At 42.5% G+C, this 27,637-nt stretch overlaps 1 protein-coding gene across 6 annotated transcripts in view; it reads left to right on the top strand.

Moving 5' to 3' along the window:
* fgfr1a (fibroblast growth factor receptor 1a) overlaps positions 1-23,084 on the top strand; it is a 32,699-nt gene extending 9,615 nt beyond the window's left edge. For 3 of the 6 annotated variants that reach the window (XM_030060442.1, XM_030060443.1, XM_030060444.1), the window contains 16 exons: positions 2,818-3,066; positions 3,807-3,896; positions 4,692-4,864; positions 7,666-7,789; positions 8,749-8,939; positions 9,774-9,924; positions 15,083-15,279; positions 15,984-16,129; positions 16,512-16,633; positions 18,004-18,114; positions 18,892-19,082; positions 19,444-19,566; positions 19,668-19,738; positions 19,844-19,981; positions 21,291-21,396; positions 21,548-23,084. In XM_030060442.1, coding sequence (XP_029916302.1) covers positions 2,818-3,066; positions 3,807-3,896; positions 4,692-4,864; positions 7,666-7,789; positions 8,749-8,939; positions 9,774-9,924; positions 15,083-15,279; positions 15,984-16,129; positions 16,512-16,633; positions 18,004-18,114; positions 18,892-19,082; positions 19,444-19,566; positions 19,668-19,738; positions 19,844-19,981; positions 21,291-21,396; positions 21,548-21,724 — 2,360 coding nt within the window. In that variant the 3' untranslated portion in view covers positions 21,725-23,084. Of the gene's footprint in view, positions 1-2,817; positions 3,067-3,806; positions 3,897-4,691; positions 4,865-7,665; positions 7,790-8,748; positions 8,940-9,773; positions 9,925-10,784; positions 10,930-15,082; positions 15,280-15,983; positions 16,130-16,511; positions 16,634-18,003; positions 18,115-18,891; positions 19,083-19,443; positions 19,567-19,667; positions 19,739-19,843; positions 19,982-21,290; positions 21,397-21,547 lie in introns of all 6 variants that reach the window. The other 3 variants (XM_030060447.1, XM_030060445.1, XM_030060448.1) reach the window with 3 other exon arrangements.
* Positions 23,085-27,637: the final 4,553 nt, after the last annotated feature.

Below are 27,637 nucleotides of genomic sequence, written 5' to 3' on the forward strand. Positions count from 1 at the left end.
CATCAGCAGGTTTGGGTAATAATGTCAGCAAGGAAACTGCAAGTACACTGGTGTTTTCCTGTAAGACTTCCTGGGCTTCCTGCTTGTTTGTCCAATGAAGACATGTTGCAGGACTCAACTCATTTGAATGACACAGGAATAACTTAAAGGTTAATTTTGCACTGCAGGCTAATCCTTGTAGCCCCCAAGCGTTAATCCATGGTGACCGTCGATGGCTCATTTAGGAATGAAAAGGTCCTCCACTGGAGTGCTTTCAGACAGGACACTTATTCAGTGAATTTTTTTGGGCTTGCTAATAGGCATTGTGCTATTCTTTTGCTTCCTGCCAGTCCTGCCCATTGTCACTTATCAATCCCCTCCACCCGTCACCCACTCCTTCACTTTGGTGTGGTCAATTAAGTGGGGGAGACTGGCCATAGTGATTTTTCTCTGTATGCCATCTCAGTGCCTAAACCAGCCTGACTTTACTGCACTCAACCATCACTCCAGTGAGAGCAGGAAATCCCAGCAGTCATTCACGCGGCATATTGCTTCCTATTTTGAAGCCAGAGAAGGTTCCATAGACTGGCGCCAACTTATTCATTTTTTTTTTTAACTTGTTTTAGTTGATCTTGTACACTCTGGAGCTTTTTTTTTCTAGTTCAAAACCTTGCTTGCATGCTTTCTTCTTCATCAAAATCCCTTTCATGATTTGTATAATTAGGAAGATTTTAAAGGATGTCAATCACTTTTTCCAAATGCTTGGAAGAACACATGAGAGCAAGACCATTCCAGCTGGGGTGCTTTCTGAAAATATGGCCCTTAATCCATTTTAATCCAATCACAGTGCCAGGAGGATTAATTCATCTGAAACATCCTAAAATTCAGAAGGAAATGCTGGAAACTCTGCACTCATCGTTGTGTGAACAGATGAAATAAAAGTTACCGAGTGATATCATTGTCTTGCTATTTTCTCACTCTTGCGTATTTGCTTCGCTACACTAAACCAACACTTTCCACGCTGCCGTAGAGCTGGACTGTGTTGCTGCAAAGTCAGAAAATATGGTTTAAAGATGTGAAACTAGTCGGTATGGAAAATATTGTAATGCATGGACTGGCTCTCCTAGGGGTTGAATGCATTACAACATGTTTTGTCTCACTCCTGCCACAGAAGCAAAAAGAATTCAGCTTGTACTGTACAATAAAGCAACGGGCAAATTTTTATGACTTTTATGGGCGTTTTATGATGTCTGCTGCCAGATTAATAACTGGGATGTTGACACAGTCTTATCAGTGGCATCGACGTTTACAGGGCGAGGAGCGAAAACACACTGGATGGCCCGCACACAAAGCACAGAGAGGTTTGCGTTTGCTCGGCTGTGTCCAACCTGGACACAGCCGAGCCCATCACTAAATGCCTCTTCTACTTTCCCCCCTTTGGTTTTGTTTTTGAGGAGAAAGTTGATCCTACCCCCTGGCCCCTTTTCCTGCTGGGATTAAGGGCCTGTCAGACATATGTGATCCAGGAAATACCTTTACTAGGCCCAACTGGGGTCACCATAGCAACTGGCACTAGAACCTGCCGCTGCAGGCCCTCGCTCACTCGCTCGCTCTTGTGCACATGCTTGCTCGCTCTGCCTCGCTCCCTTCACTCCCTCTCCCCCTTTATTGTTTGGAGGCCTTTGTTGTGATGGAGGGAGGGATTACTGTGATCAGGTTTGCTGATGTTGTCCTGAGGTTATGCTATATGGGTGTGCTTCCTGTTGTGAGGAAGAACGTTTATGTTGCAAACACGGAGCGTCCTGCGAGACAACAAGGCTGTAAAGTCCAGAATGTTCTCATCTTTGAGATGTTGTTCACCGCTGTGGTGTTATTTGATTATAGGGGATGTTTTCTCCTTTTCTGTTTTGTTTCAGCATGAACAGAAATAGTGTGTATTTGTAAGAAATGAGAAAGGAGGTTGAGTAAAAAAATGTAAAATTTGAATAGGCATATTATGACCATAGTGCTGTCACTTTGGTGATGCTGCTTTGCAACATATGTCATCATTAGCAGGCTATTCATTTCCAGTTAATTGTAGCAATGTGCCTTGTGTTGCCTTTGGCATGAACGTGTGATCATAAAGCCTGGATCTCATGCAGTGACAATCTCTACCTTTTGTAAGTGGACAAACAACACCATTGTGATGGACAATGTGTCAACGTAATTGGGTTACCCCCTCCCCCTCCTGGACTATGTAGTCATTTAGAACAGGGGGTCTCAGGTGTCTCACTCCGTGACGCCTCCCCTCTCTTCATTCCTCTAATTGAATTTCACCTTCCTTTCCCAAGTAGCTCCTTGCCTGCCTCGCAATAGGGCCCTGACTAATTTGGGAAGCGATTTAATTTGAGGGAGAGGTTAGGCAGAGAGTGGCTGTAGCTCGATTTTTAGCAGAGCAGAGGTAAACAAGGGTTGGATTCAGGGAAACCATGAGTGTGCATGCGTGTATGTTAAGGGAAATCAAGGAAAAGATGTTTCTGTTTCTGTGACCCTGTTTATTATAAAAGAAAAAAACTCAAATGTTTTTTGAGTGTTTACAGTACAGATGCTTTGCCTTAAACTTCCTGAAGATCATACCCTACCTTGCCTTTCACTGTTTATTCACTCTGAGATAAAATGAAAATTTTCTAAGTAGGCGAGATCCTGGTGGTTTTCTTTTTTGTATCATACAGTTATAGCTCGGGTCAAAGGGAGTAGGCTTCCTGTTTGTTCATAGGCCAGATTATTGTGTTTATAAGAGCATCCTATTTACTCGCACCACCTACCAAACTGCACTATGTCCTGATCTTTTCCTTGTAGTCCCTGTGGAAACCCAAGCGAAGTTGTTCACCCTTTACCCCGGGGAGCGTCTGGATCTGGGTTGCACTGACAAGGACTCCCAGTCCCACCAGGCTTACAATTGGACCAAGGACCATGTGCCGGTGGTGGATGGAGAACACACACGCATCCGTGAAGGCCGGCTGAAGATTGAGACGGTGGAGCCGGCAGACTCTGGCCTGTACGCCTGCACCACCTTCGGCAACCACAGTTCCTACTTCAACGTCACAGGTGAGGTCACAGATCAGTTCTTGTAATTAGTCTTTATCTATGTAGCAACAGCTCACACCAAAACAGAATGACGATGGTCATATAAAATAGCATCAAAGTTTGAGTAATGCTAGTGATAAATGCACAGTATTGATACAAGGTTTCCAAAACCTGATTTTTTTTTTTCTTTTTTTTTTTTGCCATCAATATTTAAAATATAACACTCAAATTCACCTCAGTTATAGGCATATAGTCGTCATTTGTAGTAATAAATAGCCAGCCTCTGACTATTAAAACAATTTTCCATGTTGATAGAGCATTAACTTCTGTGGAGGTGTTTGGACTCCACAATACATACTGACAAACATCATAAAAAGACTATGATGCAATCCATAATCACAGACTGCATATTACACTGAGTAAACTGTAAATGATGTGACTTGACTGTTAGTGAAATCATAGGGAGGTGTGTGCACCAACAGGTGGACATGATCACTGTAAAGGCAGTGAAATACTTTTTGTATTCACTTGTAACGGACAGCAGCACTCAGGAGGTGGCATCAGTTTTGTTGCGTTAAACAGAAAGGAAAATATTCTTGACAGGAAACATTTGAATCAGTTTCTTATTCTGTAATTGTCACCTTTTTATTTATTTTTAAATATTTTTTGTGTGTCACTGTTTTAAAATACTGCTTTAAGAATTTAGGAAATGTGTTTGGTACAATTGACAGATAACCTTGTTTCTGCTTCTGTTCCACTAGTTGATACCCTGGCATCATCTGAGGATGAAGATGAGGACGATGAGTCTTCATCAGAGGAAGCAAAACTCTTGGGCAGTCAAAAACTGCTGCGTAAGTGTACTATTATCCTTGCTGTTACTGAAAATCAAATGGTAATTACTTGGTTGGTTAATAATCATAAGGGTATGAGTAACTTTCACAAACGGTCTATGATTTGAGAGCCTTATGATTCCGCTGACGACCTACCATGTGTTTGTGGGTCACATTTGGGTGATTTCACGCAGATGAGTCAGAGAGCTTTCACTGCCCTAGTGACAGCTCCTACAACAGGAATGCCTCTGTGCTGACTAACTGTGGTCAACCTTTGACGTCTGCTGATTAGTGTATGAGTCTACTAGGCAAATAATTAAAAAAAAAAAACGTAGGCATGATCGGCAGGCTAATACCGCTTTCTGCCCACCAGGAAACCAGCAGCTACTAACCGTGGCAGCAAATATTGACCCTGACTTTGTGCCCTGACTATAGCCTTATTTATGGTAACAGGGATTTACAACTTAGTGCAAACTAATTTGAAGCTAGAATTGAAAGAGTCTAGAATCAAAGTGTTTTGTTTTTTTTTAGTATTTTAGAAACCTCAAGGACTGCCAAATCCTGTGACCGTGATTTTGAAATTGGTTTTGGCTGAACTTATGTTATGTAATGTCATCCAAAACGGACTAGGACTTTTAGAGTACATTGAATACATTAAGCACATTTCAGGAAAGGGGGCTTTTTGTGTGTTATTTATTTATTTTGCTTGAGGGGAAAATGTCTGTCTTTTGAATCCATATCAAAAACAAAATTTCCTTGGTTACTTTTATGTTATGGTTCTTACAGCTGTCTCTCTCTCTCTCTCTTGCCACTTAGCAACGGCCCCACAATGGGCTCATCCAGAAAAGATGGAGAAAAAGCTTCATGCTGTGCCAGCCAGTAAGACTGTCAAGTTTCGATGCCAAGCTAATGGCAATCCAACTCCCACCCTGAAATGGTTCAAGAATGGCAAGGAGTTCAAGAGAGATCAGCGCATCGGAGGCTTCAAGGTAAAAAACTTAATGACGCAATTAGTGGCACCAAAATATCTGTGGCTTAATGCTTAGTTATTCTTCCTGAATCAGCCCCGGCTCATTGACCACGGGTGTAGATGTGTCAGTGATGTCATCATTAAATTAGATAACCAGGCCCCTCCTCTTGAGCGAGGAAGGCTTTCTCTAAGTGGAAATCAGAGGTAAGTTTCACATCTGATCTGGGAAACAATGTCAGATGAAATCCTACGCCACAAAGGGAAGGTTGTACCACAATAACAATACCTTCAGGTGGGCAATCCTAGCCATCCGTTTGGACGAAGGCTAAAGTTGGCTGTCCTCGTTTTGTGTGTCATCACATCCTCTTTTCAGTAATGACATCTGCGTAACAGTAAATTTACCTTCATAGTCAATATACCTGTTGTATTTGATGAGATATGGTGAAATTTTTTTGGTCGGTGCCTTCACAGCTCCAGTCATGCTGTGCTCAGATGCATTTCTTCCTTGCTAGCTGTAATGATAAACTCTGAGGCTATATCAGTTGATAAGATGTTTTATCAGTTGATAAGATGTTTTAGTCCAGTCTTTGGGTTCAAGCCAGGTTCACTTAGAGGAAGTGAGACAGGGTAAACAGTTCACAGAGGAGGGTGTGGACCAGAGCCTGTCACACTTCAGCTTCCCCTGACCATAAAAGTGCAGTCAGCGATGAATGTGCATCTTTGAATTTGTATTTTCCGATTCATCAAGAGACTTTTAGCGTTGAGCTTTGATGCTGTTGATAATTTGCAGTGTTGGTAAGTGTGTTGACATTCCAGGGAACGAGGAGTTTATGTTTCCAAATCAAGGTACGAACAGGAGGTGCTTTTTGAAATCCAGAACTGTTACTAATTACAGAGTCAATATTTTGATCAGCGGCCCTGTCAGAACCCTGCATATATGTTATCGTCATTTTGTGCTAGGGGGCAGTAAAAATCGTCCTTATTGTACATTGTTAGTCGACTTCATGGATAGTTGGTTTCAGTGGCTGCAGCCTCGCAGGTGTACGATGCACATGGCTGTTCACAGAGACGAAGACACAACCCCCCCTCTTTCTTCCCCTGCATCTGCTCTTCCCATCAAGGTGTAGGCTAGTCCAGCCTTGCCCTCCGCTCCCCCCACCGCCCTCCCTCCCCAGCTGGGACACATTTAGGAGTTTCCTCTCAGCTGCCTGTACCCCCCACCACCCCCCCACTCCCTTCCTTAGCCCAGCCAGGCAGCACACTTCACCATCTGGCTGCTGTTTTTTTAGTCAAGGTGCAAAGGTCTGCATCGGCGGCTGGGGACGTCTCTCATCCCTCCCACACTTGGTTTTTTATGGCCAGGCCTCTATTGTTCATATCGTCTGCATGGAGACTGGCAGGATGGAGGGAATAATGCGGACCACATGTATGAAGCCAAGCACAACACATCTGGCAACAGGCAGCTGGACTCCCTCATCACATTTTAGCTAAATGAGGGAAACCGTATGGCTCAGTCTGTGTGTATATGCATGTTTGATGTTGCCATTGCCTTAGAGGTTTGTTGGTTTAATCACACACTGCCGGTCTTGGCAGATTTATGGAAGAAAAATTATAACTTGTCTTGGAAAAAGAGAGCCAGACTTTTCCGGGGATGTCAATTGACGCTAATAAGACAGGTTGGGGCACATATACATATAAAACGTAGCCCTATTTCTCTTGGTAGATGTTGGGTAGGACGAAATCACTGTGAGGGACACGCCATATTGAAAACACAATATTCAAATGGAAAATAACAGAGACTGATTTGGTTGACCAATACAGCACATTACAGACGTAGTAAAGTTTCACCACATAAAACTTGGATCATGTTAACAGGAACAGGGAATGAGCATATTATCTTGTGATCAACATTACATCATATAGTAAATGATTGAACCTGTTTGTCATTTGTGTATAACAGATAAACATTAACTATTATGACAAATGTGATATTGAGAGGTCAAGGTTTTGGCATGAAAATAGATATGCGTTTCAGGTCACATTCATTTGGGATCCAGTATCATCTGTCTTGTCATGATTGTCTCACCACTTAGAAGATTTTATTGCCACTGTACAATGTACAACGAAATTCTGTTTGGTACATTCTCAGCAAACAAGCTCAAAGAGACAACAATCAGTAAAAGTACACAAATAAAACAATAAAAGAATGAGTATAAATATATATATATATATATATATATATATATAAAATAGCAGCTGTATAAATAAAAAGAAAAACCTCAGATAAAGTGACGGCAGCAGTCAGTGTAAAAAAAACAGCAGCAGGTAGGTTTAACTTATATTATATACATTTATTGCATTTAACTGAAAACATTTATTTTACTCTTGAAGTGGATGTTGAAGCCATTGTTTTATTGATATTATTCCAAACATATCTGTTGCTGCAATTCTTTGCAGCCTAAAAATTGTATGTGGAAAAATTTAGAGCCAGTAGCCACTAGCAATTTTTTTTTTTTTATATAAAAAGTGCACATTCCTGTTACAATCCTGATTTGGTTTTGCCTGCTTTATTACACACAATGAATTGCTTGTCTTGGAAGTGCCTGGTGTATAGCTTGTTCTAATCAAGGCCAGCTACAGGAGATTTACAGCAGTGTACATATAGCATGCTCTGCTCTGTCTAATAATTATTGTAATGAAGGTTTGCTGAACAAATACTGTATAAATTTGCTGTGGGAAAGAGTTGGCCCTGTAAATACTGGTTTTAATTATCTAGTGCCTGTCCATACTGCAGCTACAACTGTCTTCTCCAATGTTCAGGTGCGAGACCACGTGTGGACCATCATCATGGAATCTGTCGTGCCCTCTGACAAGGGGAACTATACTTGTGTGGTGGAAAACCAATATGGCAGCATCAATCACACCTACCAGCTAGACGTCGTCGGTAAGTGCTCTCTGTGCTGGTTCTTGTTGCTGGATCAGGTGATTTGTATTTTGATTTCGTCATGTGTTGGATATTCATGAGGGTCCAGTGCCATTCTGGTTCAATATTGCTAATGTTTCACACCACTAGGCCTGATTAACTGACCTAATGTAATCCTCATCCCAGCAGCACAAGCAGAGCCATGTAGTGTTACCCAGGCTGAACTGGGTATGTCATGTCAGCCATTTGATAAATTAATCTTGTTTACTTGCGGCCTGAGTGATGGAGCTATGTAGAGGAGTGAACTGATTACTCCCTCCAGGACCTGCCCTGTGACTCGCTCTCGCACCATTGGCTCTATAAATCACAGTCCCACTTCCTCAGCCACTGTTGTCCCCTGGGCTTGGCATGACTTCACTAGACCCTGATCAGCAGCGAGATCGCCACAGTCGGGGGAACATATCCTCAAGAGTGCACGCTCAGTCTCCCGCTGATGTCGGGGGTCAGAAAGCCTGGACATTTGTCTCTGTGCCAGATGCTTTGCTCATTAGTTTATGTTGGAGAGTTATCAGTCATCAAAATGGAGCCGCAAGAACATTTCATTTTACAGTTACAGCTCCAGATCAGACTCTTAACTCGTCTATCCATCTATTCTGGCCAAATGTCAGTAATTACACAGGCGGCATGTAACTGAGGAAACAGTCATTTTGATTCTCCCTGGCCAAGAAATTGCCGTCTGTAACTTGTGAAATTACACAGTATCAGATCAGATTAAGCTGGTGACCTTGTGTGCTATCAGCTCCAGCCATTTCTCGTAAGAAGGACCTAACATGATGGAGGTTTTATTTGGCTTGTGTTTGGGAGTCAGTCAGGCATGTGTACTTTTGGGTTATTGCACTTGTGTTTGTTTTTGGAGCAACATGTTTGCTTCACTGTTCACAACATTTCCTGACTGACAAACGTCTGTCTGTCTGTTTCAGAGCGCTCTCCCCACAGGCCGATCCTGCAGGCCGGCCTGCCGGCTAATCGCACCGCAGTGGTGGGCAGTGACGTGGAGTTTGAGTGCAAAGTGTTCAGCGACCCTCAGCCTCACATCCAGTGGCTGAAACACATCGAGGTCAACGGGAGCCGCGTTGGCCCTGATGGCTTACCGTACGTCCGTATTCTCAAGGTAGGGGCTTAATCTGACGTGTACTGCCCGGCGCTGTGGGCTCTGTTTGTGGTTCAAGACAAAAGGATGTGTTATTTCAACAGCTGAAACCTTGGTTGGTCAGCTAAATGGTGAAACACAATCAGTGTGTGTTGGATTTTAGTGAAATAGAGTCATTTTGGAAGTTTAGGTAGAGCTGTATAAAAATAGAATTGGTATGTATGAGCATCTCGATATAATTTTTCACAGTACTGTGTCAGTGCTCTAGCCTTTTATGTCAGTATGGACTGGTTATGGGCTTCATACTATACCATGACATCTACAGTTAGGGCACTGTGTTCAGGAAGTGTATCAAATTCTGTTTTAATACATTGGAGCGAGAAATTAGGATTAAATTGTTCTGAGTCTGTCGTTGATTGATGCATTTATATTTTATTTGTCTATTTGTATTTGCAGCTCTGTTTATCTAGTTAGACATTTTCTTCAGTTCTTAAAGTGTATCATGATACTAATTATATTTTGTGGTCCTTGCCAGTACCCAGCGCTTGTTAGAGTTGTCATTTTTTTTTATTTATTTTTATTAATATTATTTTTTATTTAGTTAGTTTTTATTCTCGCTCATGCTCTGTCCTTTCCTCTCAAGTCCCTAACTGTATCTTTTTAAAATGGGACAAAGTGTATAAATATTAATGGATTTGAGAGGGAAGTCTGAAAATGATTCATGCAAATGGATGCCTCTCTTGCATTGTTTTTCAACAGAGAAAATGTCTTTTTTTTTTTAATGATTACACTTTGAGTACAATGCATGTTCCTTTTTTGTTGTCTGTGCTGCACATGACTTGTTTTTGTTTCCAGCATTCTGGGGTCAATAGCTCGGACACTCAGGTGCTGACCCTCTACAATGTGACTGAGGAGGAGAGCGGGGAGTATATATGTAAAGTGTCCAATTATATAGGGGAGGCCAATCAGTCGGCCTGGCTGACTGTCACCAGATATGAGCCCACAGGTAACCACCACGCAGCAGCACAGGACCGCATGTAGGACCACACAGAGGAGGCACTTCTAGGACCACCTGGAAAGCCAGGGCCGTCTACTAGAGACAAGCTCAGCTGTTTCTCTCCTCCCTCCCTCCATTTCTCCCTCCCTCTATCCTGCCTCAGTGCTCCTGACTGTAAATGACGCTATGGAAAATTCCCAGCAGAACAGTTGAAAGTGTTTAGTCTCAGGTTTATGTTGGACTCCTTTCTCATTCCTGCCCCATGCCTGTGCTGTGTGCCCTCCTAATAAGGGCCTCTCTTGCCATCCTCTTCTATTACTCTCGCTCCCTTGCCCTTCAAAGTCCTCGGCTCACATCTCTGCTAACCGCCTTTGTTTTTTTCCACACTTTTTCCAGCTGTCTTGCTCTTGTTCAGCTACTTGCTCTGCTTATCTTTTCCCCCTGATCCCCTATTGTTTGTCTCATGCTTACACATTATCCAGATGGAAGTGAGAAGTGTGTGTGACCTTTGAAAATGTGAGTGAGTTCTGTTCTGCTGTGGAGTTTTCCATGTTGCCCATCTCTTGCATGTAGAGATGAGACTGAGGAATTTGATGTCTGGTGATGGGACGGCCCAATGAGGGGTTCAGCAGTGCGGACTCTACCTAACCAGCTCCTCCACTAACAGACAGGAGGGCTCTCCCTGACAATGTCCTCCTCAGGGGCTGCGGGTGATACTTTTTGGGCAGATGGTGTTGGATCGAGGAGGAGAACGCTCCTCAGTTCGGTTCCCTCTACTACAGTGTCTTTCCTTTTCAGAACCCTTTACTCATGGCTCCCTTTTTCCTCTTGGGCCTCTTGTCGGGTCTGCTTCCTTTCTTATTTTCTAGACCGCTGGCCTTAACACCACGGACAAGGAAATGGAAGTCCTCCAACTGAGGAATGTGTCTTTTGATGACGCTGGGGAGTATACCTGCTTGGCGGGCAATTCTATCGGGTTCTCTCATCACACTGCATGGTTGACCGTTTTTGAAGGTATCAGTGGTTCTGTCTCTCTCCTGAATTTCCCTCCTCTCCCTTTCCTTCTTCTCCAGCCTGGCTTCCACTATCCACATTGGTCAGAATGGGGTCTTGTCTGACTCCAGTTCTGCTGAGAAATGTGAGCTGAAGCCAGGGCAGGTTACCCATACTAAACCTCCCCCCTCCCCCCCTCTGTCGTCAGCATGGCTCCTGTTCCATCTCAGCTCTCAGGATGGGAGAGTATGGGTCATGCTCTGCCTTTAAATGAAATCGCAGAGTGCCAAACAACCTGAGAGTTATCTTCTGTATGGTCTATCGTAAGAATGAAATACACCATTAACGACACTAAGCTTGGCTTGTTTTGCTGGACCGCCACTGCAGTGTGAATCTCTGAAACGGAACATTTTCTAAACTGTTATTTCATAATTCTGGCGTGTTCATTTTTGTCCTCGTGCACCGGAATGAAATTCCACAAGATCGAGCATGGGGCTGAGGTGACATTCGCCTACCGTCTGGTCTGATCACTTATATTAACAGCCCACTCAACAGCTTTTCTGCAGTTTGGTTTCATTCAGAGTCATCAGCCCTCGTTCATGCAATCTAGTCCTGGGAAGCAGGAACGCATCCTACTGGCCGGCGCAAGTTTCAATATCCTCCAAGCTTCTGGGCTGGAGTTTTAAATTGGACTACAGTAACACTGTTTTTCACTAGTGATTAGCTCATTGAAATTGCATTTTACCTCTTGTGTGCCGAGTTAGCTAGTCAAATACCACCACTCGTGAAATCATAAAACCAATGACACTATCTACTGAAAGATGGAAACGAACAAGAGAAAAATTATTTTGATTCTTGATGCTCCCTTACTAATAGGACCTGGCTCTGTTACAATCTTTTGTAATATTATAATCAAAAAAGGCAAGTTATAAGGATATCATTTGCCTTTGACGCCATACGATGTTTTCAAGTTGTCCACAACAAACTCAGGTATCATTGAACTTGCCTGGATTTATCCCTTGTATTTATGATTTCATCAGCCGCTTCAGTGTACATCTCTGAAGATAAAATTGGAAATTTGGACTTTACAAGTTAATGAAATCTACCCAAACACAACGTCATTACCTGGAAATTTCCCACATGTGCATTTCAACATGGGCGAGTCGGTGACAGCCAGACTTGATTAGGGATATTCAGTGTTCATGATCGGCTCTGCTCAGGCGGTCCGGCAAAAAAAGGCCAATCAGTGTTTAAACTAGAGTTTATGTAGAAAGTATGCTTGGTCTCAGGTAGACCCTGTGGCTGTATGTTTAAAGAGGGTTGTTTGGCAGCTCTGATCAGGTTTCACTCTGAACTGTGTCTCCCATTCTGCTCTTCTAATTGGTGTTTACATTTGATTTGGTTTGTAGCTGATGTTCTTTGACAAGCGCTACAAATGACATGTATCCCTGATGTCATTTCCTGCTGTGAGTACAGCGCCTGGCTTTGATAATTGGCCCACTGTAGTGGATGTGTCTCATTCCTGAGGGGTGGAATGGGCATTTGTCCAATTATCAAGCTGCTTGTCAGTCGGCTTCTTCACACAAGTGCGGCTCACTTGTGTAGCTGGTGTTGGTTAGGGGTGTAACGGTACACTTATGTAAATTTAAAAAAAAAAAAAAAAAAAACCTTTTGGTATGACAGCCTTGGTTTGGGATGTCCTGCGGTTTGCTTATTTTGAAAAGATTTAAAATGTTTAGGAGTGTTCTGCAGTAATAAAAGGCAATAAAATGCCCTGTGCAGTTTTGATACCTTTTGCTTTTGGGAGGAATTTCAAGCATCCGATTATCAAATTAAAAAACATATCATTTTAGCACGCAGATCAGTCTGGGCTCAGAACACACACACAGCAGGAGTTTTAGGCCTGATGTGTGAAATGGCAAAAGGTCAGCTAGAAAATCTGCTGCATCACTTATATCTGCTCCTGGACAGTTGAAAAAAAAATGTTGAATGTTGAATGAAAAAATGGGTGGAAAAAATGCAGTTTTCATTCAGCATTGACTTTACCAGTATATATCATTGTATCGTAGTTGTATGAATTCTAGAGGCAGTACTTAACATGGTAATCCATTTGATTTTCTGTTTTAAAAAAAAAAAATTGCTTAAAGGATCCTTTCTGTTACTTTGAACCAGGGATTTGTTTTCCTAGTTCTTGCCACCATGAAAATGGATTGTTTTCAAAATGTTGTTGCTTAATTTGCTGTAGAGCTTTACATAGTTGTGTCTCAGGTGTGCCGCTCTCCAGTGCGTATCCACAGGGTCAGTGCAGATCCCAACACCCAACTGTAACTTAGCTGTTCAATTTAACGCTCTCACTGCAGTTATATTTCATTAAATAGCTGTGATCGTTTAGCTGCCAGTCCCCTACAATCATATCATTTTGTAAATAATGTTTTATTCTGTTATTGCAAATGTAGCTGATCGTTTTCATTTTCATTATCTCGGACTGCCAATCGATTCAGTACTCTATTATTTACTGCTTGTGTTGACACACTTCTCTAATTCGTGAGGTGAGAGACGTTGGAGCCCGGAAAAATTCAAACATATCCTCCTTGTAGTTGCCATCATTAGTTTAACGTAACTGGTGGTTCGTATTTCCTGTGAATTTGAATGCAATTGAACATGTCGTCAGAGTACTCGTACAGTCCGCTAAACAACGGATTTCATGTTGTGCAAAATATATTGAAGTTCCAGGCAATTGGTAATCGGACATCATATGTTGGTAGGTTTCATTGCGGTGTGAATGTTACTGTGTTCAGAAGGATGTTTTAGTCACTTTTTGGGTTCAGCTGTTGGAGTTTGCTTCTGTACTGGAGAGCAGCACTGGAGGGCAACGTGGAGGTAAAGTTCGACAGCGATTTACAATAACTGAGCAAATTTTAATTTCATGATGACAAGAAAGAGTAAAACAAGGCCTAGATTGTAAATAACCAAAAAACATCATCAAAACATGTTTTAAACCAGAATTATGGCTATAGACAAGGTTATGCTTTAGCAAAAAAAAAAAAAAAAAAAAAATTTAGAGGTGGAAATGCATTTTTTATGTAGCTCCAGTGTACTGAGCCACATCCCAAACCAAGACACCCACTGAAGAATATTTTTCACCTAATTTTGCTATCTGTTACACCTCTAGTATTGGTATGATTAAATGTTGGTGTTTTCATTGAACGGGAGGAAAAAAACATGATCTGAATTGGATGATTATACATTTAAAAAAAAAAAAATGTTAGCAATTTTTATCACATAAACATGACAAAAGCTAAATTTTGTGACAAGCCATTTCTTGTGTTACCAGCACCAACACACAGTTCTTTTGAAAATGCATTCAAAACGTGAGTGAGTCAGAATGGGACATATCCGTTTTATTAATTGTGTCAAGCAGTTAAGCTTTTGAACTAAGCTCATGCTTTATGGCATTCAGGTAGACATGCAATGAGAATGAGAGCATATGATATCGTATTATTGATGTGCAGTTACATGTTAAAAGATTGTGTGTGTGTGTAGGATCAATGCTGTGTACAAAAATCAGAGCCTTTGCTTGATACTGAACTCGTCAGTGCTCATTAACTACCACATTAAAGTATTTTGTATCTGTGGTTTACTGTAAGACATTGAATTATCAGAATCAGAAGAGTATTCAAACCTGGGGACCTTTAACTTGTATAAGACCAATTTTGGGTCCTCTGGGTTCATCCCGTCTGTCTCTCAGTGAGGTCTAACATGCACCCGTAGAGAACTTGGCTGCTCTCTGATTCAAGGGACTATAGCCACTTCTCACTGGCAAAGAATGTAGAGTGAAACCCTACGCTTCAAAGAAGTGATTATTGTGCCACAATAGGAGTTTGTGTCTCGGCCTCCTGTCCCGTGTGTGTCTGTGTCAAAGGTTCTGATTTTTAGACATGGCAGCTGTGTGTGTGTGTCTGTGTGTGTGTGTGTGTGTGTGTCTGTGTGTTTGGGTGAGTTATTTGTTCTAGTTGTGTTACTATGTGCTTCGAAACATGGATGAGTGTGGTGTGCTTGGGTGTGTTCAGTCCCTGTGTGCTAGTTTGATTTCAATCATGGCAGCTGACACCCCTCCCCCTTACCCGCCCCCCCCCCGTCCCACCCTCTGTCACCCTGCGTCCCCCCCATCCAGCCGTCCCACACTACCCCCCAGCCAACCACACCTACCTGGAGGTGGTCATCTACTGTGTGGGCTTCTTCATCATCGCTGTCATGGTGGCCATCGCCGTTATAGTCAAAATGCGCACCTCCTCCAAGAAGAGTGACTTCAACAGTCAGCTGGCCGTCCACAAGCTGGCCAAGAGCATCCCCCTGCGCAGACAGGTAACAGAAAGTAGATAGGGGGTTTGGAATATTTATACCTCTCTCTTTCCTCTATTTCTGTCAACATCCCATTTGCTCTCATGTTGTAACACTTTTTTAAAACAATTCAGTAAATTTAGCCATGTAAGCTTAAAGTTTGTCCCCAGCATATTTCTGTGGAATTTGTTAAAGAGTACGGATGTTGTTTACTAGTTTGGAAAATGAAAAGTGTTCATTCGTAAAGCCTCCAGCATCCGTGTGAATCCCTGAGGTCCTGTAAATCAGGTAGGTATGAGTAGTCAGGAGTCGCTGCCAGGGTTGTGTTTTTAAAGAGCGATACTGATTCCTCAATAAAAATGTGTGTGTATGTGTATATATGCATATATATACATACATACGTACACACACGCGTATTTTTTTTTAACTAAAGCTAACTAAAGCCAGTATTTTGTGACTGTGTTCAGTATCTTTAAATTTTAAAGGACTGTGCAAAATAGTGTCAGGGTACTGTCAGGCAATATTAAAAGTTGTAAAGATGGAGTTGGTAAATAACCTTTCATATTGGAGAGGGGAGACATAGACACACAGATACACAATATAAAAAAGACATATCAGTCTTGTGTGACAGTAAACCAATAAATTCAGCAATAATTTTCCATCTCTCTTGGATTCTCTTGTCTATCTGTGTCTGTTCCACTATGAGGGAGTAATGTCACTGTTCTTTACATCAGGTGTCTGTGGACTCGAGCTCCTCCATCCACTCTGGGGTGATGCTGGTTCGTCCATCCCGTCTGTCCTCCAGCGGCTCTCCCATGCTGTCTGGGGTGTCTGAGTATGAACTGCCCCAGGACCCCCGCTGGGAGCTTCCCAGGGACAGGTACGTTCTGGTCGAACTTCCAGGCGGGACAGCTGTAACCTAGCAGTTAGCGGGATGAGTGTGTGACCTTAAACACTTGGAGAAAATCTGGACTCAGAAAGTGATGTCAAATACCTTACCCTTTTAACTTACCGTTGAAGTGCCCTTGAGCAAAGTCGCAACAGCCAGCTGGCCAACAGTACACAACTGTTTGTGCCAGGCAGCTCCCTTGTGTGAATGTCTGTCTGTATGAAAGTAAAGTGGTGTGCGTGAAATAGAGCTTACATGCTCAGTCAACTTGAAGGTTAATTAAAGGTTAAAAAAGGCCAGGCTTCCACACTTACAGGTTTGGAGTTACAGTCCATTAACTGTCATTGTCTGTCTCTCCCTCTTTCCCACACAGGCTGGTACTCGGGAAACCCCTGGGTGAAGGTTGCTTCGGTCAGGTGGTGATGGGAGAGGCGCTTGGTCTTGACAAAGAGAAGCCAAACCGTGTGACGAAAGTTGCCGTCAAGATGCTGAAATGTAAGTCAGCTGTCCTTTCTGAAAGTTCTTAGTCTCTTAGTAGGATTGTAGGAAGTTTATTTGTCATTATAAAACAGATTGTGTAACAAAATTAGTTTAAGTTACATCCCGTCCAAGAAACACAAAAAGACATAACAAATACAGGGTTACAGGATCAGGCTAAAGGACTCATGGGTACAGACCTGACTGGACGGGCGCTGAACCTAAGGAGATCCGCAGGAATGCAGCTAGATCCTGCGGATCCTTTAAAAAAAGAGTCTTTATGGCGCTTTATGTTGTTGTTCTCTCCTCAATAGATCTTTGCTTGTGGTGTATAAAAATCTCAAATGTACGTCACTTTGGATAAAAGCATCTTCCAAATGTGAATTGCAATTGAGTCTTAATTGGTATTAAAATGTCTTAAATCAATCTTTCAGAAGTTTTAAAATTTCTAATACATTGGAAGTAGGATTTTGTGAATGTTTCGGTAAAATCTGTTTCTTTAAATAATTTATTGAATGCGTCTTGCATTAACATCACAGATCAGTCGAGCAGAACCAAAAACGCTCATATTTTGTTTGTGGCTGCGATACTCAGAGCAGCAGATCCACTATTGCCAGCTCGCTGTCACTGCACCCTGGATGACTTGCAACTGCAGATTCAATGAAAACTCTCTATTCAACCAAGATTTTGCAAGATTTTGTTTTGATTGTTGTAAAATTGGTCTTAACTTGGTTTTAACTCATTTTGAGTGGCATCAAAAAAAGTCTTAAATCTAACTTGCCTTAAGCTGCATGAACCCTGGTATAGGAAACTAAACCATGTTATTTCACATTGAAATAATTTTAATGTCATCACTGGATGTGAAAACCATCTGAAACTGCAAGAATCTGAGGTCCTGAAGAGCAGTACTAAACAAGAAAATTCACATTTTTTTTTAAACTGGGTTTATCATCCCTTTGAGAGGAAACCTCTTCAAAGCACAGAAAAAAAGAAACCTCAACTCCAGGCTCCAGGAAGGAGAAACTTTCTGACACCAGAGCTGTGATGAACAGATATTAAGAGACATCTGCCACTGGCTCCCTGCCACTTTGCAAACGGGAGCACAAAGTAAAAATTTATGAGAACCCTTGACATCCGATATATGACAGTGTTCATAAAACTGTAAGGAGTAGGGATGTAGGGAAAGTAGCAGTTATTGCCTGGCACTTGTTAAGTGCCTCTCCCCAGGGAATCAGCCTCAGTTCCACTCCAGCTGTTTTCTCTGTGAAAGCGATCATGTTGGTATACCTGCTTGGACAAGCTGGTTATTGTTGGGCCATTTTGGGCTTTTTCTCCAACGGAAAATTGACTAATTGTCCTAATATGATTTAATTTCCCTTCCTCTGCAGCTGATGCCACAGAGAAAGACCTGTCAGACTTGATTTCAGAGATGGAGATGATGAAGATCATCGGGAAGCACAAGAACATCATTAATCTGCTGGGAGCCTGCACGCAGGATGGTAGGACTCAGACAGACAGAGGCCCACTGCTGACCCAGCTCTGTAACACGCATACATGCTCACTCACTCACTCACACACACACATACACACCAGTTTGGAGAAAATCTCACAACCTGTTGTCCCTCAGACAAAGTGCTGCGGTGCGCCTTACATTGAGAGATGTGTAAAACGGCATGAATAAGCGATTCTGACACCAGCTTCCGAGCTCTCAGTTTGAAATGACCACAGCTGCTGCCAGAGTTGCCATATCTCTCAAATCATCCCTGACAAGGCCTGGCACTGTTCATCAGCCTCTGCTGTGGAGGAAAACTAACCTCTCATGACCCTATGGTGCATATTGCTCTGTTCCCTCCACACTAGAAACACTGCTAAACAAGCTCTTTGTTCGCTCCACTTCCTTGATAACATTCCTTACAGCTTTATCTACTGAGTGTTTTGACATTTAAATGTGCCTTATCTTGAGTACATTTCTTATGGACACATTTAGCGTTCAGTATTTATTTGTGAGTGCAATGATTTTTTTTTAACATTCCTAGTCTTAGATCTATGCTTTTGTTTAGGTTACTCTGCCACATATGTAATCTATTCTTATCTCTTACAGAAACTTATTTTATCACCATTTTGCGTGTGTGTGTGTAATTTTCAGAATTACAGTGTTTAATATCATTCAGCAGGAATAATTGGTTTTTGCCAAATTGTGATTTCGTAAGTCACATAGCATCATTTCATGGTGATGAAAGGATTTGAAAAACTGACATTTTGTCCTTTGTTTCCAGGTCCGTTGTATGTGATTGTAGAATATGCTTCAAAGGGCAACCTGCGGGAGTATTTGCGAGTGCGGCGCCCACCAGGCATGGAATACTGCTACAACCCTGACCAGGTTCCTGTGGAGAACATGTCCATCAAAGACCTGGTATCCTGTGCCTACCAGGTGGCCCGGGGCATGGAGTATCTGGCCTCCAAGAAGGTAAACCAGCAATACAATCATGGCTCAAAAAATTAATATCCACAAAGCAGTTATTTTGGTTGATTTTGGTGAGTTTCACAATACAATCTTTAGTCCTTGCCTGCTCTCAAATAGCAAACCAGCCTTTGTTTCAATCATGAAGAGTCGCATATTTCTATGAAAAATGTTTGCCAGCCATTTGGGACAGCAAAAAAAATCTTGGCAGGTAAATAATTTTAGTTTAGCAGCCCTTGGCAGATGAGATACAGAATGAGAGCCAAGCACAGTTCCTATCATAAAAGATAAGAGAGAGGACAGCGGCTCAGCTCTGCTTGTGTGTGTGTGTGTGTGTGTGTGTGTGTGTGTGTGTGTGTGTGTGCAGTGTATCCACAGAGATCTGGCTGCTCGTAATGTCTTGGTAACAGAGGACAATGTGATGAAGATAGCAGACTTTGGCCTGGCAAGAGACATCCACCACATTGATTACTACAAGAAGACCACCAATGTGAGTACTTTTAAAATGTACCTGCTGTTACCTAAAACTCGGTGAAGACCTTCAGTAAAATCCACATCCACAGAGCCATAACATGGACTCTTATCCCACAGGGTCGTTTACCAGTCAAGTGGATGGCTCCCGAGGCTCTGTTTGATCGGATATACACGCACCAAAGTGATGTGTGAGTGCTGGATTTCATGATTCTTCAAATAAATTTTTAATGGAATGTGAAGGAAAGCATTTTGTCGTGCAAACCCTGATGTTCTCATCTGGTTTCTGTCTGCAGCTGGTCATTTGGGGTGCTCCTGTGGGAGATCTTCACCCTGGGAGGCTCCCCGTACCCTGGGGTCCCAGTGGAAGAGCTGTTTAAGCTGCTGAAGGAGGGTCACCGTATGGACAAGCCCTCCACCTGCACTCATGAGCTGTAAGGGAACCCGATAACATCCTGAAAATCAAGCACATTGCCACATCTGTGACCACACTGTAGAGCTCCCGCTGCGAGAGACTTTGTGTTTTGCAAATTTTCAAGACAGAGGGAATAGAGAAAACATAATTTCTTAATTTAACTCCATAGACCTCACATAATTTTGAAAGCCAAAGTGTGGCTAAAACACTTTTTTTAAAATGTTCTTTTTGACCAAAAAGTACAGCCTTTTTACATTTTTGCCTGAAAAGTACCTCAGAACAGCTTCCCTGTTGAAATGCCAGAACCCAGTAGAAGAACATCCCCTATACTAAAACCTTTCTTTCTGTTGTGGTAATCACAATGAGGAAATAACATTATTTATTTTTTAACAAGTCCTGTTTATAAAGTGAGTAATACAATGTTGAGTTTCTCATTTCAGTAACCCAGCTTTCATTTACATTTCATAAAGATGTGCACTTTAATTGCACATATTCAGTCCATTAACTGAATGAAAGCATCGTCTGTGGTTTCCTGTCTCTGAGCTAGTCTGATCCCAATGCCACTCTTTGACTCTCTGACTAAAGAGTCCAGGGACTTCCTGGCGTCACTGTTGAGGAGGTTGCTGTGAAAATGGCTGATTCAATTTAGAAAAGTGCATATAGAACATACAGACAGAACTTGAACATAAATCACACTTAACGACATTTGAAAAATCTTTTTAAAGTAACATAGACGACCAAGCTGGCTTATGTATCCACTGCTTGGTCCAGATTATGGGGATCAATATGTTTGTGTTGCTGCGCATCTGGTCAATTCTGCATGCTTAGCAACCTAATGACTGACATATCTGGCTACTAATAAAAGTTGCTGCACATTTTTCAGTGGAGGTTCAGGTTTCTGGACTGTAAATTTGCAGCTGTAAAAAAGGATCTGATTTTGGCTTGTAATGCTTCACACAACACATTGTAGGGTGTGACGGCACACACCCAGGCTTTTGATAAAGATGTTTTGAAATGTGCTGTGCTTGGTTCTTAACAATAAGTAAGTTTTTATCCCTAAACCAAGTGTTGCAGTTTGTTTTGGGGAGTTGCTGTCCTTCCCTTCTCTATGTGATTTTTCCATCTGATTTTACCTAAAGTTTAAAGTTAAAAAAAAAATGTATTTGTGGCAGTCAGAGTCAATATTGTGGCTGGCTCCCACAGAGTTGTGTGTGAACAGGGAACACTTCATGTACAGTTGATTGATATATTCAATCCCAGACATAAAATACTGTGATGTTGATTGCAAATGATTTCAATTCAGTCACATTTTCTCTCCCTCCCTGCAGGTACATGATGATGAGGGACTGCTGGCATGCTGTGCCCTCTCAGAGACCCACGTTCAAACAGCTGGTGGAGGATCTTGACCGCTGCCTGGCCATGACATCCAACCAGGTCAGTCTTACTCTGATTTATCTTTTTATACCCAATCAGTGTTGGATCACAAGTTGTATTTAATGAGAGAATATAAATCAGACATAGTCTCAACCAGATACGACTGTTTTGGATGGCAAGTGCTTCATTGTTGGTTTACTTGTGCATGCAGGAGTACTTGGAGCTGTCTGTGCCTCTGGACCAATATTCCCCCAGCTACCCCGACACCCGCAGCTCTACCTGCTCCTCGGGCGAGGACTCCGTCTTCTCCCACGACGCCGGAGCCGAGGAGCCCTGCCTGCCAAAGTTGCCTCCCCACTCCAACGGGGCAGCCATTAAGAAACGCTGATACCTCAACTGCATTCAGACAAACGGTGACATTTCCTCTCCCCCGTCCTCCGCTCCCTGCCTCACGGGGTCGGACTCTTCCCCACATTCCCAGAGATGAAGCTAAAACACTGGTGCTCTGTGAGAAGGGGGCTTTTTGAGGCGCCTTCTGGAACTTGTTGGGTCACGTGGACTGAAGAGTGCAGCCGTTTCCTGGTTCCTGGTGGTGAGGTGGCTACGACGTTTATGGGGCACTTTGTGTTACCAGGAGTGGCAGTTTGCCACAACGCTGGAAAAAGAGCAGACTCCCACTCTTCTCTCCACTTTGGGCATTCCATGGGTCAAGAGAGACAAAAAGGACTGACTGTGATTGTGTCAGTTGTATTTTTCCATGTTTGCTCATCAATGGTGAAGGAAAGCGTTGTGCTTTTCAGACCAAATCCAGAAAATATATTACCAAGGGACATGCATACCTTGTATATGTCAGCACAGTGGTCCGTTGCATCATTCAAAATATCTTGTAAATACAGTTAGAAAATTCTAAATATGAATATATATTTACACTGTACTCTTATTTTTATTACCATATTTGATTTATTTTCTTTTTGTACAAGAATGCTTTTGTTTGATCCATTTTTGAATATAGTCCATAGGGGCAGTTGTTACATTAAAATATCTTACAATTGTATGGAGGATTACTTGGCCAGTTTTTCGCTGTATCCATTTTTATGTCCCCGGCTTTGCTTCCCCCTTACTCTGCTGCATAATCATCAATGGAAAAAATGTATTTTGTTTTTGTTTTCTTTCAGGTACATTTGGTTTTCACGACAACCTTGGAGTACCATGTAGCTCAGTGTTTAGGGTGTCTTTTCATCAGAAGTCAGCCATGCTCCCTGTAGAAAAATCCATAATGTGTGTGTGTGTGTGTGTGCGCATGTGTGTGGGCGAATGTGAGTATGTGTGCCTGTGTGAGCTGGAGTGTGTCTGCATACTAGTGTGCGCTTGCAACAACAGGGTGTGCAGAGAAAAAAAAATGTACTTCATTTATCCTTTCTCAGTCAAGATTGTTTGTTTACTTGAAGGATGGCCACAACTGTAAATATCCTTCGGTTGTAAGCCATGCTTGTTAAAAAGGAACCAGAGTAAATTGTTTCAGTCAACATCATGCACTTCCACTGTGCATGCCTCCCATGTGATGAACTAATGTTCAACTGTAAATGCTTTAACAGGAGTTACATTTGCTGTCGTATAACTTCTGATAAAGGGTTGCAGAACGCGTATGTCATCGTAAAAGGATTACATTAAATAAAATGCTATTGCAAAACAAACCGTTAAAGCTTTCAGAATTTGAACTGAACTTAATAAACAGGTCCATAAATATCGAGAATTTCTTGTTTGTGATGTAAATCATGTTTACAGAGATGGAACGACGGCCACTTCAATCTCCCATCCATTTAACATGGGTTGCCTGGGCCGATTAAATATGATAATGTGCTGCTGACATCAGACAAAATGTCAGCTGGCGCAGAGAGCCACAGCCAGCAGTAAACATGTAATTTATGATGGTGTGAATGGCTTGGCAAGTGCTGGTGCTACACTTCCATCCATCAGCCCCACCAACCTTGATGCCCGTGTCTGGCTCTGGCTTCCTGCCATTGGCTGATGCATCACCTGGATTGCAGTCTCCATGCAACAGGCTAAAATCAGCCACACACTGTGGCCGGCGCTCGACCCTTTTTAAAAGCTTGCTTTTACAACAAGGGTCAACGCAGTTAGCCTTTAGTCCCTGCTGTATTTCACAGTGGTTTAACGTAAGCCTGAGAGCGTAATTTCTGCATGATGTCAAAGGGGAATTGAGCCTTGCTGCTTTTGTCCCAATAGTGATATGATTGCACAAGTTGTTGGAATTTGTAAGACAACACCACATGCTTCGGCCTTCAAGAACACAAGGTCATTTCTACACTCTACCAGAGAGCAGCTACCTCTAGGACATTCACTTTAACATCCAGAATGCAGACACACACACGACCTCTGTGTTTTTTTTTGTTTTGTTTTGTTTTGTTTTGTTTGAGAAATTTCATCCAGCCCTGGAGACGGCTCGTAATAAAAGTATGATCTGTGTGCTGTGGCTGAGGTGATGATGAAGGGCTCTATATAAGAGTAGAAAGCACAGTAGAAACCTCGCTTTATAACCAGCTAATGGTGCAAATCATGGAGCAGAGGTGCAATTAGGTGGAGGGTATTATCACTCGTGACAGATGGTACAGGAAGAGATTGGTAGAACAAAGTTCACCAGCCACTGTCCTGTATAGCAACAGAGAGATACTCGATGTCCTGCTAATAGGCACATCTATGATTCATGAACCTAAAAGATGTTGGAGAGAACTGCAGAAGAATTTAGTGCATTTTTGGTTTTGTTCTGATAGCAAGACACTGGGCGGGGTCTTGGAGCATGTTCACTGTCAGCACTCATGAGTGGAGAATGTGACAGTATCTAATTAAAGGGTGTCTAATTGCCGAAGAGTTGAAAATGGAGGAATTTTAGTCGGGGGGGGGGGGGTAATTGGGAATGCGTGCGAATTGGTTTGGGAATAGTGGAATTTCAGCCCAGCTGTAATTGGCACGTTCAACCAGCATCAGCAACACACTTGATGAATCTGGTCAGCTTAAAGAACGGCATGGATTTATAGCCTTGAAGAGCCATTATAGCTGCTACTAATTTGAAGACATTCATTCATTCAGACACTCTGAAAAATATAAATCAAGTCACTGTAGCTAAATCAACTAGTGCAGTGAACATGGTCACTATTTTGGAAGCATAATTGCTTCCTCGTTCGTTGTAATAGAAACCTCTGTAGGGTTCACTGAGCCGTTAAGCATTCACAAATCAAGTTGCAATAACATGACAGCTCAGTTAAATACTTAATTTATAGAGGCTAACTGTAAACTACATATGATTTAGCTGTTCTCCCATCCAGAGAGGCTGTCCTGTAATATTTAGGGGGTGATATTTTGTTTTCACAGAGGGAGAAATAATGGCAGCCACTGACATGTTGTCCATAATGCTATGTACACACTAACATTTCTTTTAAGCCTGTCATGGATTTAAAGCTCTGGCAAGTTTGCATGTAATTACCAGTGAAATGGGAACAGCATTGAGCTCAATGCATCACTGAAATATCAGATTTCTACAGTCTGAAAGAATTAATTTTAAACTCTATTCTTGGCATAATATTGTGTGATTAACTTAACAGCATCAACTGCTGCTTTAAAGGGGCCCATTTAGCTTTTTAGGGCTTTTTATAGCAAACATTAGTGTTGGTTTGTCTTTAGCAGCTGGCACTGTTGAGTTTGCTCATTTAAAAGGAAATAATTTATATTAAGTTCATTTCATCTATGTGCACTATATGGACAGAAGTATTGGGACACCTACATATTACATCCTCAGGAGCTTTTATGACATCCCATTCTAAATCCACAAGCATTAATATGGTGTTGGTTCTCCCTTTGCAGCTGGAACAGCTTCCACTCTTCTGGAAAGGCTTTCTACAAGATTTTGGAGTGTGTCTGTGAATTTTTGCCCGTTCATCCAGAAGAACATTTGTGAGGTCAGACACTGATGTTGGACGAGTTCTGTTCTAGTTCATGCCAAAGGTGATGGATGGGGTTGAGGTCATGGCTCTCTGCGGGCCAGTCAAGTTCTTCCACAAGCTCAGCCAGCCATGCCTTTATGGACCTTGCTGTGTGCACTGAGGCTCAGTCATGCTGGAACAGAAAAGGGCCTTCCCCAAACTGTTTCCACAAAGTTGGAAGCAGAGAATTGACCAAAATGTCTTGTTGAGCTGAAGCATTAAGATTTCCCTTCACTGGAACTAAGAGGCCGAGGCCAACCCCAGAAAAACAAGCCCACAGCATTATCCCTCCTCAACCAAACTTTACACTTGGCACAATGCGGTCAGGCAGGGAACATTCTCCTGGCATTGGCCAAACCCAGACTCGTCCATCAGACTGCGAGATAGAGAAGTGTGATTGGTTGCTCCACAGAACACGTTTCCACCGCTCCTGAGTCCAGTGGTGGTGTGCTTTACACCGCTCCATCCGCCGCTTGGCGTTGTGCTTGGTGATGTAAGGCTTGCATGCGGCTACTCGGCCATGGAAACCCATGCCATGAAGCTCCTGGCTCACAGTTTTTGTGTCAGCAGAGCGTTGGCCATTTTTATGCACTATGCACCTCAGCATGTGGCAACCACACTTCCACTTTGCAATAACACCACTTAACAGTTGATCGTCAAATATCTAGGAGGGAAGAAATTTCACAAACTGACTTGTTGCAATGGTGGCATCCCATTATGTTACTATTACAGCACCACGCTGAAATTCAGTGAGCTCTTTAGAACGAGCCATTCTTTCACAAATGTTTGTAAAGGCAGACTGCTTGGCTAGCTGCTTTATTTTATACACCTGTCGCAATGGGACTGAATGAAATACCTGAATTCAATGAATAAGAGGTGAAGCCCAATACTTTTGTCCATACAGTGTATGGGAATTGGTGACCTTGGAGGCAATGGCTTCCTTTTAGTAGTTGCTGTGGCAATAAATTGTCCCATGAGTTATAGGGAAATAAGTCGAAGAGAAGTAGTGACTGTAATGATGGACAACTGTGTGCATTTGTCTGCACACGGCAATGGTATTGGCAATTTTATGTATTCAGCATATTTAATTACAAGTAAGCACAATGTGCTTTACATTGAAAGACAAAATATACAAATTTTGTCACAAACATGAGGTAGCATAATAACATACATCATACATATGACACAGCAATTAAAAACACAAAAACATCAACACACCAAAATAGAAACCATTGCACATCACGTGGGCATATATAACTAATTGTCTAAGATGCATTGTGGCCACACTCCTCTGTGCACACTTCTCAGCAGAATAAAAAGCATCATTATAACATATTAAGATTGTAAGCAGAACTCCAAACAGAGATCTGTGAGCATTTCTTTGGCGATCCAGCGTGGTGACTGCCTGTCCACAGTCAGAGGAATTGCTTTGTGCTCTTGTTTATCCGAGATGTGTTGATTTATTCAAGTCTGGCATCATCATCTCTGGGTCTCCAGATAAGCCCGAGTCTCACCATTATTCTCATCAAATTGTGGCCTGTCAGTGGTGACAGATGACCTGCCCTTCAACTTGCTGCCACCCCATGGAGGAGACACATCATCAGCTAGAGATCATCACTCAGCTGAGAGAATGGATCCAGGCAGGGTGATGGTGGTGGTGATGATGGCACCGGTGATGCTGTGTGTGTCTGGATGTGTGTGTGTGTGTGTGTGTGTGTGTGTGTGTGTGTGTGGTATTGTCTCCAGGAAATAGGACCAGTGACATCAGCCTGTTGTTGTGTACCTCCACGACCTCACAAATGAACTTCTTATTTATGGGAAAGAGGGAGGAGAGGGGAGGAGGGGAACGGTTGAAGGGACAGAGACAAGGGTTACAAAACACTGCGGTGCCGTGCTGGAGCCACTCGTGAATGCTTTGGCCAGTGTCCATCTGCAAGGTGAAGGACACTCGTTTCTCATCCTGGAGGAGGCAAACACAGAGGGACGTTGACACAGAGAGCAGCCAAGACAGATTTGGCAGTGAAGTGCTTGTGGCTAACCAAACCAGAACAGACAGTTTACCCCCAGCGCCGTCCCACAGACTGTAACACGGCTGATTTCACAACAGCGGAGCAAGAATTTCAGTTTTCCATTGTTAGCTCATTGTGATAGAATCTCCACCCTCGTTAACCTCGCTGGTTAAGACTGATGAGCAGCTGTTTTGTGTCTGGATGTGGCCACTGTGGTTTTGGGTGTAGCTCACTCCAGGCAACATGTTTTGCAGCGGAACAAAATATGAGATGTGTTAATGATGTAAACACTCG

Source organism: Myripristis murdjan, chromosome 9 (assembly GCF_902150065.1).
Source record: "Myripristis murdjan chromosome 9, fMyrMur1.1, whole genome shotgun sequence".
Lineage (NCBI taxonomy): Eukaryota > Metazoa > Chordata > Actinopteri > Holocentriformes > Holocentridae > Myripristis > Myripristis murdjan.